This window comes from Pollachius pollachius (genome assembly GCF_949987615.1).
Source record: "Pollachius pollachius genome assembly, chromosome: 13".
In the NCBI taxonomy this organism is placed as follows: domain Eukaryota; kingdom Metazoa; phylum Chordata; class Actinopteri; order Gadiformes; family Gadidae; genus Pollachius; species Pollachius pollachius.
In genome coordinates, this window is record NC_136946.1 from 10433501 (window position 1) to 10448341 (window position 14841).

General features: G+C 43.9%; 2 protein-coding genes across 3 annotated transcripts; one reads left to right on the forward strand and one right to left on the reverse strand.

Moving 5' to 3' along the window:
- Positions 1-135: 135 nt before the first annotated feature.
- On the reverse strand, positions 136-8310 carry pbxip1a (pre-B-cell leukemia homeobox interacting protein 1a). Its single transcript, XM_079749430.1, has 10 exons — positions 8176-8310; positions 7334-7456; positions 6927-7011; positions 6739-6806; positions 5874-6606; positions 5151-5408; positions 4349-4392; positions 4082-4177; positions 3759-3939; positions 136-3114 (listed from the first exon to the last, which is right to left on the reverse strand). The coding sequence occupies exons 2-10, from the start codon at positions 7403-7405 to the stop codon at positions 2039-2041; spliced, it is 2613 nt and encodes an 870-aa protein (XP_079605556.1). The 5' UTR covers positions 7406-7456; positions 8176-8310; the 3' UTR covers positions 136-2038.
- Positions 8311-9009: 699 nt separating this feature from the next.
- cks1b (CDC28 protein kinase regulatory subunit 1B) lies at positions 9010-11799 on the forward strand. 2 transcript variants are annotated; one of them, XM_079750113.1, is made up of 4 exons: positions 9010-9102; positions 9283-9350; positions 9501-9628; positions 10416-11799. In XM_079750113.1, the coding sequence occupies exons 2-4, from the start codon at positions 9292-9294 to the stop codon at positions 10460-10462; spliced, it is 234 nt and encodes a 77-aa protein (XP_079606239.1). In that variant the 5' UTR covers positions 9010-9102; positions 9283-9291; the 3' UTR covers positions 10463-11799. The 2 variants fall into 2 exon arrangements, with proteins under 2 accessions (XP_079606239.1, XP_079606240.1); XM_079750114.1 differs by having other exon boundaries at positions 9015-9032.
- Positions 11800-14841: the final 3042 nt, after the last annotated feature.

Here is a 14841-nt window from a genome sequence, read left to right on the forward strand (position 1 = left end):
TGGGAGATGCATTAATCTAGGATTCTAAGAAATAGTAATTAGGAAATGAGGAACCAATAAATTGCTTCATGATGCCCAGCCTCTGAGTTGTGTGGGTATAAAACAAATCCAATGAAATGTTGACAACCTTAATGGTGAAAACCTTTATTAACTCAACACTGGGCAGATACGATAGGGCACTGTGAGTAACACAGGGAAAATCAGGAACATGTATGAATTGATACATCTATTGAGTATCTTGAGCCCATCGGTGAAAAATCATAAACAACTACAAATGTAGTCAGAGCACTCGTGTTATGCCATCACAATATATATCAAAAACTTTTTTATGAAATTGCAGGGGGCCATTATTTAGAGCTTAACTTTTTCTTGGTACATTCACAGAGAAGCCAAACGTAAACCAAAACAAGCAAACACTTGGGAACGTTCTTTACATTCAACTCGTGCCCTTAGGAAAAAAATTACAATTAAAATTGCACTAAACACCTTCTGAAGCAAGTCAATATCCTATGTAAATCATATCATGTTGTCAATCTAAACATTTACTATGCTAATAAAGGCACAGTCAGCCACTTACACTATTTTAAAGCAAATACTAAATCGACATTGAAATGTTAACACTTTTAATAAGACCCTAAAACAAAGGTTGAAGTGCAGTGCCCAAAGAAATGTAGCATTACAATATCTGACCATTCTCTAACCGAAACCTATGAACCCACAATCAGTACCTTGTCGCTTCAAACTTCACATCCACCTAAAGGGGGGAAACGCTTGGGTTTTATTGTGCCAAGAGTGAACGCTTTAAGCGGGGATACAGCATTCATCAAGGGATATTGTGCTTTCTGTATTAAAGTTTTACATCTACCAAAAAGGCCAAATAAAAAAAATGGCATGGCTGCCAAGGGAGAAACGAAGCCTACACCTTTCAAGATTCAACTGACTTATCCCCTGTGAGCATAGTTTCATGGCTCCATCTAGAAAATACTCGCCAGAACGTGTTCTCGAAATGTTTGTTTTCTTATCAAGTAAAGGGTGTTGAAAGTGCCTCAGTGTTTTAGCTGTGAACATTTCAACTTTGGCTATTTGTTTCATCTATTGCTTTCCTCATAACTTAGCAGCACTAACATGTAACGAACACCTAAAGGAGAGATCTGTCTGGACACTTCCAAGTTGCTCCCAACCGACTCTTTCTGGTCTTGGGAGTGAAACAAGAGCAATTGCCAAGGGCTTTTCAACAAACTCTGTGTTTGCCTTCTAAAACAAACTGCTGACGCAACTGGTTGAACCAGTTCTGGGTATAATCTCCCCGCATGGATCTGGGATCAGATCTCTTTGGCAGTTACGCCTTCCTTACAAAAAAAACCTTGCATACACTCTTTAGCATTTGTGTTTAACCAGTTTGGGCTAACGGAGTGAGAGTGGAGGGCTAGGAGAGGTTGCATAAATTAACCCCTCTGACATTGACACTTATTCTACATAACTCGAACCCAGGTTGTTTCAATCCAACACAAGAAAACAAGAACAATAAGTAAATGTGTAAATTTCATCTACGTCTTACCCAAGACAGCAATTGATGTCTGAATGTAAACTAGCAATTATTATTCCAAAGGGAATAAACAAATTATTTTGGCAAATAATCCATTTGTACTGCCTTTTTTAAGCAAACATAATCTGCCAGTTAATTCTCTTTGAAAGCTCAACATTGAGTTTTATTTGAACTCCAACATGCAGTATGTTTTGAAATAAAGAGGACACGCAAATCCACACACCAAAATTGTAACGGTAGGATTGCGATCGGAGCAAAGGAGCTAACAGAGGTAGGTTACAACATCTACACCCGAGATATTACTACGGTTCTAGCTTATTAGGGAAAAGATTTGGAAGGGCATGTTTACAAGAGGAACACCATCTTTTGACCAAGAAGCCATTCCATACTAACAAACCCACTTCCTTGCTCTGGGAAACGATCCCCTGTATCGTGACCCCTGGTAGTGTCTGGTAGTGTGCGACAACTTTTTAAATCTCCCTCCGTCGCGCACTAGGCGGTGGCGGAGAACTTCCACAGCGCCTCGCGCTCAAACTCCTCCATCTCCTCTTCCAGGGCGTCGTTGTCGTCATCGCCGCCCTCCAACAGGTCCGCCATGTCCTCCAGAATGTCGGCCACCTCCTCGGCGAACTCCCCGAAGGGGACCCGGTCGTGGACGAACACGCCCCCCTGGAAGAACTCGGCGGTCAGCCTCCGCAGCGCCTCGCGGCTCTCGGCCGGGCAGCCCTCCAGCTTGCTCAGGTAGCCCTCCAGGAGCTCCTCGAACTCGGGCAGCTCCACAGGGTAGAGGGCTTCCCCGGCGGCGCAGCTCTCCGCGCCGCCGCAGGCCGACAGCGGGCGGGCCTTCCTGCGGAGCTTCTCGCCCTGGTGCCGCCAGAAGCTCTCGTGGTCGTACTGCCGCCGCTGACGTGCGGGGCTGGGCGGATGATGGTGGTGGTGGTGGTGGTGGTGCTTGTCGCCCTGGCTGCAGCTGTGGCTGGTGCTCTGGTCGCTACCCTCGGCCGCCCGGCCCGGCCCCGGCTCCTGCTTCCTCCTCTCCTCCCGGTCCATCCTGCGCTCCGCCTTCTTCCTGTCCCACTCGCCCTGGTGTTTCCTCCAGGCCTCTTTGTGGGAGTTGTGCTTGTGCTGCTTCCGCTCCCTTCCTTCCTTCCTCGCCTCCTTCTCCCCTTCGTCCTTGTCGCGGACGTCGCCGTCACGGCCGTGCTTGTGGTCCTTCTTTCCGTCCCGGCGCTCCCTCTGGTCCTCTTTCTTCCCGTGGTCGTGGCGGTCTCCCTTGCCGCGGTTCTCCCAGGGCTTCTTCTCCGCCAGCCTCTCCACGTGCTCCGACAGCCTCTTCTGGATCTTCTCCACGTCGTCCCGGACGCCCTTCCGGTTCTCTCCCTCCGTCTTCATCCCCGATAGTCTTTTCTTGCTCTCCTCCAGGAGAACTCTCTGCCGTTGGAGCTGGTCCTTGAGCCCAGCTCCCTGCTTGGGATCGGACCCCTGTTGGGCCTCCGCTGCATCGGGGTGGCTCTTATCGGGTCTGCCGCCGGGGGGAGTATCGGTTGTTGTTGCTGTTTCCTGAATCGCTGTGTGGGTAAAACATACATTGGCGGGGTTATTGGCTTTCTTTGGTGACAGTTTATGTTCAGTTGTTTAGCATTTGCACAAGCTAACGTCTTCTAAACAAACATGTTCTTGTTTTGATGAGTGTGATGTGCACCTGGGGCTGTCGTGCCGCAGGCGACACCCTTGTAGCTGCATAGAGGCAGCTTCTCATCACACTCATGGTACAGTAATAACCAAAACAGTTCCTTAAAGTTGCAATCTCGATGATCTCCTCTCTGCGGTCTTAAGCGCCACATGAGGTCACACAATGGTGATTGATCCTATGGCCCACTGATGTAAGCCCTTGCACTTGCAGTATTATGAATGTCACAAACTGAGCCTCGGGGTGCATTCCTGCCATGCATTCAAATAACAAGTGACTCAGCAGTGGGGGTTCCACCAAAGTGGGCTTGGCGAAGCTACCCCAGCAGACTCACTGCTTCACTCTCAGTTGTGTGCGCAGCGGCATACAGTACACAGAAGGGAACAAAACGGTTATCTTCAAGATTACCCCTTTATGGAGCAATAGGGGTTAGGAGAAGTCTTGCTCAAAAATGCCCAGGGGGTAGATTGGACATGTTGGCTTGCTCCTGCACCTCAGCCGGTCATAGAGCAGTGACCTCACCTGTGAGTTGACTGAGCTCGGCTACTCTAGCCCTCAGCATATTCAGCTCTTCCTTCAGTACAGGAAGTGATGACAACTCATCCTTCATGCGTGCGTTGTCCATTTCCAAATCGTCTGTGCCCTTCTCATCAGCTTTCCCTGCTGCTGCCGCCAATGCCGAATTTAATTCTTCTTTCTGGGCCTGGAATAAATATACAGAAAATGTCATTCTTAAATCTTTTGGAGATTCACAGATGGCAAGGGTGTGCTGCCTCTTCATCTAAAACAATGGAAATATTGCAATATTTTTGAGCGTAAAGTGGTTTTGTCGTTTTTAACTGTACCTGTAGCGTTGCTTCTAGCTGTGAGATCTTTTGGTCTTCTTGTGCTAATTTATCCAACATCTCTTTCACACCCTGTGAATCATCACTGGGCAAGATCTGTTATATAAACAAAAAGAAGGCCAAAACAACATGAAACACAGTCAACATACCAAACATATGAAGGTATTTTATGGCATTGTGGGAATTCCCTGGTGACACATGGTCGACACAGTCTCTGGCATCACGCAGGAGAAATGCAAGAGATGTATGCTGATAAGACGAACACACCTCTGTTTGTTCACCCACGTTCATCTCGGCAGAGTCAGAGTCATCTGTCAGAAGGAGGAAACAACGGCATGTCTTACATGTGGTAACTTAGATGTTTTTATTACCTCAGTGATGCTGCCAAGGCTGCTCTCTAAATGGCAAGCAGGCTGTGGCCCCATACATCAAAACGTTAGGACCCAAACCTTGGTGATAAACAAGATGTTTGAGGCCCACTGGCGGATATCATTGTTTTTTTTGGACAAGGTTGGTTCATTCGAGAAAAATAAGGGAAAATAATAAAACAATTGCAATGTGATATAGTTTTTTTCCTCCACATGTGCATCCACAAAGGTCCATCACAAACCATCAAGCAAGACTCAACAAACTATTCAGTAGGCCTCTCGTTCAACAAATTGTGTTTCTTTGTGTGCTTGTTTAGACAAACTGCCACATTGTAAAAGCAGTGACATAAGTAGTCAGCAGTGAAACCGGATTAGGATTTAGAAAACCAGAAAGTGGGCCAGGTAGTTGAGAGGCTGTCAATGAAGACACCTGTTGATATAGTAGAACTCAATCAACTGGATCTGAGGGCATGAAATTAGTAATTTCCACATACAAGATAAATTCCCTTAGTGGATTGACTCGTGGATGGGGAATTTTTATTCATGAGAAACTTTCTAGTTCAGACCTATTTTAATAGCGTAAGTAGCTGCAGTAACTGCACCAGAACGGCAAAAAAAAGCAAAGAGCAAGAGCAGTTTGGCTCTGGGCAGGACAATCACAGTGTTTGTGAGAGTAGCCTTCAGCAGCTGGCAGGACTCACCCGAGAGAAACAGAGACCCTAGGCAGAGCAGGACCAGAGCTCCCACAATGCACTTGTTCATGGAGAAGCCACGCTTTTCCTCCGTCTTATCTGGCATTCTGAACTCCACCTCCTCGTCTTCCTCATCCTCGTCCGATGTCCGCCGTCTGTGTGTCTCGAAGGAGGGGACGTGCCTCCTCCTCAGGCCGCCCTCGTCCTCGCTGCTGGTGTCCCCTCTGGCGTTGTCGAAGCCACTGGACGGCCCCTCGGACCCTACAGCTGTGGAAAACCCCAGAGGAGATGGTCCACTGGTTAGTCATTTGCAAGAACACAAATCTATAGACTTAATGGTAACATTCTTCCCATAGTTATTGTAGCACGTAGCGGGATTCCAGGGGCCAACTTAAACCACATGTGCGGTATTCCATCTGGCCCAAGCTACAGAAATACCAGAAGGGGACATATTGAACAAATCAATGAGGAACCTTTTGGAAACAGACTGGAAACAATGAGAACAATTAATGAAACTCATTGATGTCCAAAAACTCATCTTCTAACAAATAATTTCGGGATTTTTTATACATATAAATTATGTATGAATGCAAACATAAACATTGCAACAGAGTTTTCCCAGAAGACAACACTTGCTTTCTGGCTCCCTTCTCAAACCCCTCAGTTTAAGCAGAACCGACAGGGCTCCAGGCAGCCGTACTACGCTTGAACTCTAAATAAAAAGGCCCAAACCTTCTCCTGCCTCATCCAGTAATTTGTCTTCGGGAAGCAACTCTGTCCCTTCGTCGAGCCCCTCCTCCTCCACGCTTGGTGCTGCTACAGCTGCATCTGCGGGGCCTACTGTCTCTGGGACGGGGCTCTCTGCTGGAGCATCCATGGGACGTCCTGCAGAGGGCCCGTCCTCGTCGGCAGCCTTGGAGAGGAGGTTGCTTGGTGTCAGGGTCTCGGGGGAGATGATATCCTGGGGCACCGCAACAGGTGTTGGATCATCCACGGGCATTGGATCCTCCGTGGCAAACGGAGTCGCCATGACCACCGAAGCCTCCATAGCGACTGGAGCCTCCTTGACAACAAGATCCCCCATGATGACGGGAGCCTCCGTGACAGAGCTCCTGGGAACTGGCTCTGGGTCGGGGGCTTTGTCCAGTGCCGGGATAGGGGGAGACGGGTCCGACTCCGGCTCGGCCTCTGCCTCTGCCTCGGATTCGTACTCCAGCTCACCCAGCGGCGGCTCTGTGACGTGAATGGCGAGAGGCCCCCCAGAAGCGATGTTGGTGACGAAGGGGGAGCCCAGGTGCTCAATGTGGTCGCTAGGGGAGCTGGTCATAATGTCATGGATGACGGGAGGCTGGCTGTCCGGGTCCAGGGCCGGGAGTGGCGTGAAGTGGGGTGGGATCGGGCTAGAGCCAGCCGAGCCCGCAGCGATCAGACCCTCGTAGTCCTCCGGTGACGTCTCCTGACACACCTGGAAAGGGAGGCCATTAAAACTAGAGGGCCTTTTATAAAATGGTCTATTTTAAACATGTGCATGAACAACATTGAGTGTAGTTCAATTTTTTTTGCACTGACCAGGCAAAACAGTTCATTGTAAACTGACCTGCTGGCCTTCCTCTGATAAGACAGTTTCAACCTCAATCTCATCAGGCTTGATCCCACCAGTGGCCCCTGAAAACATTATTACAATCCCTTCCATTACTGCATTCAATAGTAACTTATTAACTTAAAAGTTAATAATGTTAAACATGCCACAAAGAGAGCTACATCAAATTAATACAAGTAGGTTACCTGCCACTTCCTCAGACAGACTAGGGACATCTCCCAAGCTTTCTGTACCATCATCTACTGGGCCAATATTCTCCATTTCACCTTCCTGGGGAGTACAAGAACATACAGAAAGTGCATGACACTCCACAAAGACCCCTCTCATTCAAATCTGGTAACATTAATACAGCAAAGATGTATTACCACTGACATTTACAGTGTGGAAAAGGTGAGTTACTTTGACACTTGCAATGTTGGGGGATAGAATTACTTAGAGATCTAAGCTTATACGATTACATGTGGAGAAAATGTTGCATTGCTAATTCAACATTCACAATTCTCATACTATAAAGGGATTAAAGGATAAGGCTGGAGAATTTTATTCCCAACCAATGGGGATATGGTAGACGTTTCTTTGTTTTTTTTTATACCTCAGGGGAGAGGAGAGTCCAACTGTTCGTTGAGGAGCCGCTGCTGCCTGTGCTGTTGCTGTTGTCCGACATCGCCCTCTTCAGGCTCGGAAACCCACAGCAGGCGACAGATCAAGACTGATTCTGCATACGTCAATAAAAACAAAACAACGAGGGTTCATGCCTAAAAAGAGTTGTAAGACTTATATATCAACCACTAAACAACTAATAAAAGTCTATGACATATGATCCATTGACACCGCTATGGTATGTTGAAGACCAAGGCAAACAATCTATAACATCCAGATAATTTGTATTTTTATGCTTATTAGACGGCGAACGTGGAATGGAAACATGTTAATGATCAAGAACCATGCAGTTAGAATCAACCAGCTGAACATGCAGAGGAAGGAGACATGTAGTAAGTTAGGCTTTAAATGTCTGGTTGAAGCAATTACACGGCACTTTCCTGAAGCCAACAATTGATGAACAACACTTCTTAAAACATTTTAGTGCGTGATTTACAGGCACTCATTCATTCTCTCTCTTGGTGATAGATGACCAAAAATGGCAAAATACCGACATCGGCGTCATTTAACCTTCGTCCGAGCCCAAATACCATGGTTCCGACATGTCTTACCCACAGTATAATCTCTACAATCAGGCTAAATCGATATATGTCGACCCGAACCAAATGATTAAGATATCATCTTAATCGCAGGTCCAATGGTGATGGTAAACAAAGGATGACATCTGGATATATACACTCCTTCTCTTCCGCGTTCTCGAGCACTTTGCACACTGGTGGTGGGCTGTCACTTCATTTTTAATAAATTATTAAGAAACTCGATTTTACAACTCACTTGTTCTTAACCAAATGTCCCGTATTTTGTCCAGTCTCGGTTTCTACGGACTATATGTTCTTCTCGTGAACTTGTTAACTTTGGGAATTCCTTGCTGCGTCAGAGCAGAGGAGAAGTCTGCCAATAGGATTTCAACATAGTCCCGTTGGGTGACGCCCCTCACCAAGTGAGGACCAATCCGATGGCAAAGTCGTGTCAGGAAGGAAGTCGACGAATATTTATCTTGATTGACGGTCGCAGGTGAAAGTGGCAGGTGATGAATATAGTTCAGAGTGCTCCGCTTTTCACACACATGCATCCACATATATACTGAGAGGAGAAGCGCGAAGCGACCATCAGCACAATGACACGTCTGCAGTGCTATATTTGTCAGGGGATTACCACTGTGGAGAAACCCCCCACTCATGTTGGTTGATACTACCAGTTGTTTCAACATGCCGGTGTAGGTTGAATCTGGTTTGAATGCGACCTTTTAAAAAAAGATCATTACTTTCAGAACTTTTGGAAATTTACAAGGGACAGACATGAATATAACTTCAGAAAACGGAGAAACCTCCCTATACTCTACTTTCTGATTCCCTCACACAATATAATAACCATCAAGTGAGCCATTAGTTAACTAATTAGGTAATATACATTAATTTAAAATTAGTCTTTGCAATGTTTATATTGTGCATCAATAGTGCCTATCTCACTGTTTCCGTTTCGAAATCTAGTGACGAGTTCCGGCGAGAACTAGGATTAACCAATGGCAACAAGCCGTATGCCAAACGCCCAATAGCAGGCAGCGACAGTCTTTTGAAAGACGAAGGCGGTTCCCGTCTTTTTCGAGAGGGAAACAAAGCCAAAGTAATCAAGTAAGTGCTCTTTCAGCTTGGCTGATAAAGGATAAAATCGTTGATTCCTTGTTTGTTTCAACGGTATACTGTAAGTATAGAAGCTTTATTAGAGCATGTTAACACTGCCAATGTTTCCAAACTTCGATGTGACGCACTGGATAATTAATACAACGACCATCCGCTGATAACGTGGATACTCTTCGCTTCTGCTGTCGACGCTGTTTAGCTGATTTATTTTTTTAAATTTACATTATATCCTTCTGTATAGGTTATCACCATGTCCCAAAAACAGATATACTACTCGGATAGATATAATGACGAGAAGTATGAATACAGGTGAGCAGTTTACGCGTTTTCTAAATCTAAGTTGGTAAATGTCAAGCCGTGTCATCAGTCAACATGGCATTGCTAGCCTCATTCCTCATTATGCAATGTTGACCTGCTTATTGACTGACATTCTGTTTGGTTATTTCCTTGGGATTTTAGACACGTGATGTTGCCGAAGGATATTGCCAAGCGCGTGCCGAAAACTCATTTAATGTCTGAGACCGAGTGGAGAAATTTAGGAGTCCAGCAGAGCCAAGGATGGGTGCATTACATGATACACCAGCCAGGTAGTTAATCATTGGCACAACACCAAACTTGCCAGGCCGTAGGGTTGTGTGTGGACAACGTTCTCAAAAATGTATGCCATGGAAGTGTAGATTTTTTTTTTTATAAGGGTTTTGCTTCCCAGATTGATTTTTCATTATTCTCCCTTTCTATGTGGCTGCAGCACTGAAACACTTCGGATGGGTACTGTCCATATTTGGATGTCTTTAAGGAAATGGGCCTTAATCATGTAATTGTATCAAAAGCAGATTGCTTTATCGCCATGTTAGCTTTTTGTTTTCATTTTTGTAATCCTGTTTTTACTATGCCAGCGTTTTCTACCATGCACATGGCTCATTTTTTTTTTTTAACTGTTACCGACGGTAAACTCTATCTGCTTTCTAACGGAGGCCATATGTGCTCTGACAAGGTGCCCCATGCTTCAATATGTTCAGGAGTGCGCTGGCCCTAAGCACCGGAAGCTTTGCTTTTTGAGGCAAACTGATTCACTTGAGCCATTTCATCATTGCTGTTAATTATTTAGGAGTAGCCAAGATACAGATCCCTGCCTTCTAGCAGATTTGTCTTGTAGATAATATTTTATGCTGATGAATATGCCACACTTTAATCATCAACTTCAGAACTACTGGAGTAATCGTGTGGTACAGCCTTTGGTGGATACTTACAACGGTCTTGCTCTGCCAAATATGTTCTTGGCATCCCTTGTGACAAACATGCAGATCTCCATCTGGACCTTCACACTTTCTTACCTTTTTATTTTTTTAAATTGCATGCTCCTTTCCCCAACAGAACCCCACATCCTGCTGTTTCGCCGTGCCCTGTCCAAAACCAAGTGAGGAGTCTCCAGGTTCCCAAGGAGGTCAGTCCATTAGATAACCAGCCCCATGCTATCTCAGCATTGGACAGCTCTCGTTGCCGAGATCGAAGGAGAAACAAACATGCTCTGCATGAGGTGGCAACCATTTGTTGAACTTTTTTGAGAGCTCCATAGTGGGGCTGATCATCTTGGACCTGGAGAGGAGAGAAAGACTAGCCAGCATTGAGGAGAGCTGTTTGAAAAAGATTCTTGACAGGATCTCTTCTCCTGGAGTGAAAACCTGTAGACTTGAGCCAACGTTGAGGCTCGATCTGCGACTATATTATTTGTCACTGTCACTCATGTCTGTTTCTCTTCCTATTCTGTCAGTACATTCCACTATATGTGTTTAAAGAACCGTGATCAAATTCACCAACTGGGTAAACAAAACTAGTAGGAAAAGCCCTGTTAAACAATATGCCTTTTGTATAATGTGCTCTAAAGAATGGTTTTGAGTTGGTGTGGTCCATGTCAAAGTGCATTTGCATAAATGTTTTTCCAAAACCTTTTTTATTTTTATCGTGACATGATGATGCTGCTGAGTTGAAATGACACTTGATGGCATTTGACAATATTTATCATGAACATAAAAGCCAGCTGTGATTTCCTCCCCGCCGCCAGAGAAACATTTTACACATGCCAATTTTTTGTAGTCTTTATAGATAGCAAGACACTTGTTATGGCCTTTTTGACATAAATTAATAAAAGCATTTAATTTGTTAAAGTAAAAATGCATGTTATTTCATGGCTCATGATGATCCGACTTCAATGTCGTAGTTGCGATGGAGTTCCACACCCTGCCAAAAGGTAATCCCCTGCTCCTTGATGACCTGTACATTAATTCACTGTAAAGACACGTTGGATAAAAGTTTACCTTCTGTAACTTAATTCTTGTCATTTTGGAATAACTTAAATTACTGATAACCAAATGGAAAGAGGCACAATATAACGTAAGAACTTAAACAATTTAACAGTACCTCAATGTTTCAGTATGCTCATTATTACGTGCGCAAACCATGGCCAGCTGGTTCATTGTCAATCGTGACACAATTTTATTCTCTTAAGCATGTAAATTAATACCGAGGTTAAGGTGTGTGTGTGTGTGAGTCGAATGTTCCATGTAACAGATGCAAACATTGTATGTGAATGCTTTAATCTACTTCTGTAGGCCCAATAACCCAATACAGATGTGGACAGGTATTTAATGTTGGGCATCGCCCAATGAGACATCCCATGGCTGTCATTTCCGATCTTAAGTAGTTATATCCAGGCATTTTAAATTGTGCCTACAACCCAGTATACTTTTCATGCATAAAGTTTCACCATCTGTATAATTAAAGTTGTAATAAAATATTTTTTTCTAAGAAAACACATTTATCAGGGGTTCATGTTCAATGGGCATGTGTAAAAACGTAATGAGGTACGCTTTTTATACCACTTCTGCACCTGTGATAAAGGCCTATTTCTTTCAGGGCTTTTTCATTATATTAAATCTAGAGCTGTTTCGGCATGGAATATTCATAGTCTATTGGTAACCTGTATTCAGTCGGTGTAAGTGTAATCCAACATGAATGATGTTTAACCATGCATTCTTGAATATCGTAGCTTACATTTTCAAGTGCTTTGTGCAGACCTGTGTTCTTCTGGCTCATCCCCAGTAACTCCATAAATGAAAACTACCTCAATTCTCGAGGGACGCTTACAGCATGTCCTTGTTTGTTGTGCACTCTAACTATTCAGTGCACATAAAGGTGATGATACAGGATGGCTAAATCCCACACGTCTGAAAACAAACACACGGAACAGAAAGTGCTTTGTAGAAGCTGAATTGTACACAATGATCCGGTGTTGCGCCGTGTCACCTCTGCTGTCCTACAGTGTGACGAGCACAGCGGGATACGCGCGTGGACCTTGAAGTAATGCGCGGTGACATGCGGCAGACAGTACACGTGGACGTGTGACGTGCCGACGTTGCCGGTGAATATTAATTTTGGCAGCCGGGATCGCTTTGTGGCATCTGTTGTCTGGGCACTGGGGTGCTGACCCTGCGCGCTTCTCGCTGTCAGTTATCTTGTTGTCTTGTTGAACCTCGCGGGTGGATCGGTAGGGTCTGTTGAAAGGTAACGATATTGCGTGACCATCTCTATTGAGGTTTTGAATCATAATTTTTCTTGTATTCAAATTCATGTTGTGAAAGGGGAAAGACCGCAGAAAATACCTTTAATACACGATAATTACAATTCACCATTTACAATGCACATGAAGAAATGGGCCCTTAATGCACAGCGGACACACCATATTGCTTCGACATTGTCCTTTAAAAACCGACATTCAAAGAATTTGGAAATCCGTTGAGTAGGTTAAGTTGTTGGTCAAAAAATAATTATTTTTTCATACAAAACACTGTAGTTGATTGCAATATATCATTAAACAACATAAGAAAAACGAATGACAACCGAACATTTTGATATCAATTAAGCCCAAATGTTTTGTTTTTACTCTGGACTGCAGAGGGCACTATTGCAACATCTAAGAAAGTAAGCTGCATTGAATATCGAATTAATCTATATAAATCCCGAAAGTGTTTCTTGTCTCCAAAGGGCCTCACATTTTAACCGTTATCTACAGTTTAGCTGGGATTCTCCACTAGGCCTATACATCCTAAATCCAACCTAGCTGTTAAATACTTACCTTTAAAGTTTCCCATTGCAACAGTTGGACACCAAGGGTAGTAACAAGCTTACTGGTGGTGGGAGGTATGGATGATTGTAAGATTGTCAAAATATGTGGACAATTGAGGGCAGAGTTTTGGAAAATTGCTGAAAAATGCAAGTAATCACCTGCTTGTGATTGGTCAGCAATTGTAGGCTGCCGCAATGGGATCTAGAGATAGACGTCCAAAAGCTTACAGGGTGGATGAGTGAGAGTGAAGCCCTTCAGGGGGCTTTATGAACCCTGCTGCAATAGTTATTCGGTGATACTTTAAAACGATAACCCAAACCACAAACTATATTTACAGCCCCGCTAGGTGAAGAAAATTACAGTGCGATTTCAGCTCTGGACTGCAGCCTTTCAGAAAGGATCCTGATTTTTAGATAGGAGGCATTCAGAAATGTATTCAAAAGGAATGGTTATTTGAACAATTATTTGAATTGAATATTGCTCTATATATATATATTGGAACTTGTGGAATAATAAGGCTTATTTCTTTTCTGCCTCAAGACTTTTATCAATTTTACATTTATATGAAATTGAATACAAAGGTTTTAGGTTGCAATGGTAATATTATTGTTCAACTGGCATCTAAGCCAAAGGTTTGAAGGGCCACATCTGACAAACAATTGCTACAGAATGGATAAATGCTAAATGTTCTTGTTTACCTGTGTGTAGAAATGTTGAAATTCCCGAATTGTAACTGCAACATTTCCAGAGCTTTGCCTCCAAAAGTATCCTGTAAGTGTGGAGATTCAACAAGCTTTATGAATAATTTAAAATAAGAAAAGCAGTGCAATGAAACAAGAAAACAGGTGTGAAGGGATAAAATAACAGCTAAGCACCAAGAGAGAAAGGAATAAGGAAGGGAAAATAATCTACACTAGAATAGGAGGTGAGAGACTCTAATAAAACATACAGCAAACAGCACTACCGGGACTGGCTATGGAGATACGAGACCGAGAGAGAGAGACGGAGAGAGAGAGAGAGGGAGAGACGGAGAGAGAGAGAGAGAGAGAGAGAGAGAGAGAGAGAGAGAGAGAGAGAGAGAGAGAGAGAGAGAGAGAGATGAATGGAGAGGTGATATTAAAAAGAGAGCTATGGAGAATAGAGAAAGATGGGGGGGGGGCGGTGTTGGGCGGGAGAGAAAGAAGGTCAGACAGAAGATGGGAAGCGGTATAGCGAGGAGGGATATTTATGTCTGGATGAAGCTCAGTAGTGCAGTGTGATGCCCTCTAAAAAGGAAGCCGTCGGTATTTGAATCGAAGGAGGAGGAAGAGAGAAGGAAGCTGCCTCAAAGTTCGAGGTGGGGGAACGGGGAATGCATTAATTGTGGCGTTAGACTTTGGACAAAAATAAATAATAAAAACTTACTTAAAATTGAATTTTTGAACACTGAAATAATTAATAGGAATAATCTGTCATAGTAGAAGGGAAAACGGCACCTCTTCCTAAGGTTACTATTCAGTGAAACAACAGAGTCTCTATAATAGATTACATTTTGAATAATGCATTTAGGCAAAATCTATAATTTAGTTAACACGATTTGCTGATTTTGCTCAGAAGGGCCTAACATAATTAAAAAATCAAATGTGAAATCAGCACTTATATTCAAAGCCACCAAAGTATTCCTTCCCCCACAAGGCC

Coding starts and splice junctions, on each gene's coding strand:
- pbxip1a (XM_079749430.1), bottom strand. CDS start 7,405: ATGTCGGACAACAGCAACAGCACAGGCAGCAGCGGCTCCTCAACGAAC. Junction 6,607..6,738: donor TATCAGAGGAAGGCCAGCAG/GTCAGTTTACAA, acceptor CTCCCTTTCCAG/GTGTGTCAGGAGACGTCACC. Junction 5,409..5,873: donor ACTGGATGAGGCAGGAGAAG/GTTTGGGCCTTT, acceptor GGTTTTCCACAG/CTGTAGGGTCCGAGGGGCCG.
- cks1b (XM_079750113.1), top strand. CDS start 9,292: ATGTCCCAAAAACAGATATACTACTCGGATAGATATAATGACGAGAAG. Junction 9,351..9,500: donor GACGAGAAGTATGAATACAG/GTGAGCAGTTTA, acceptor TTGGGATTTTAG/ACACGTGATGTTGCCGAAGG. Junction 9,629..10,415: donor TTACATGATACACCAGCCAG/GTAGTTAATCAT, acceptor TTTCCCCAACAG/AACCCCACATCCTGCTGTTT.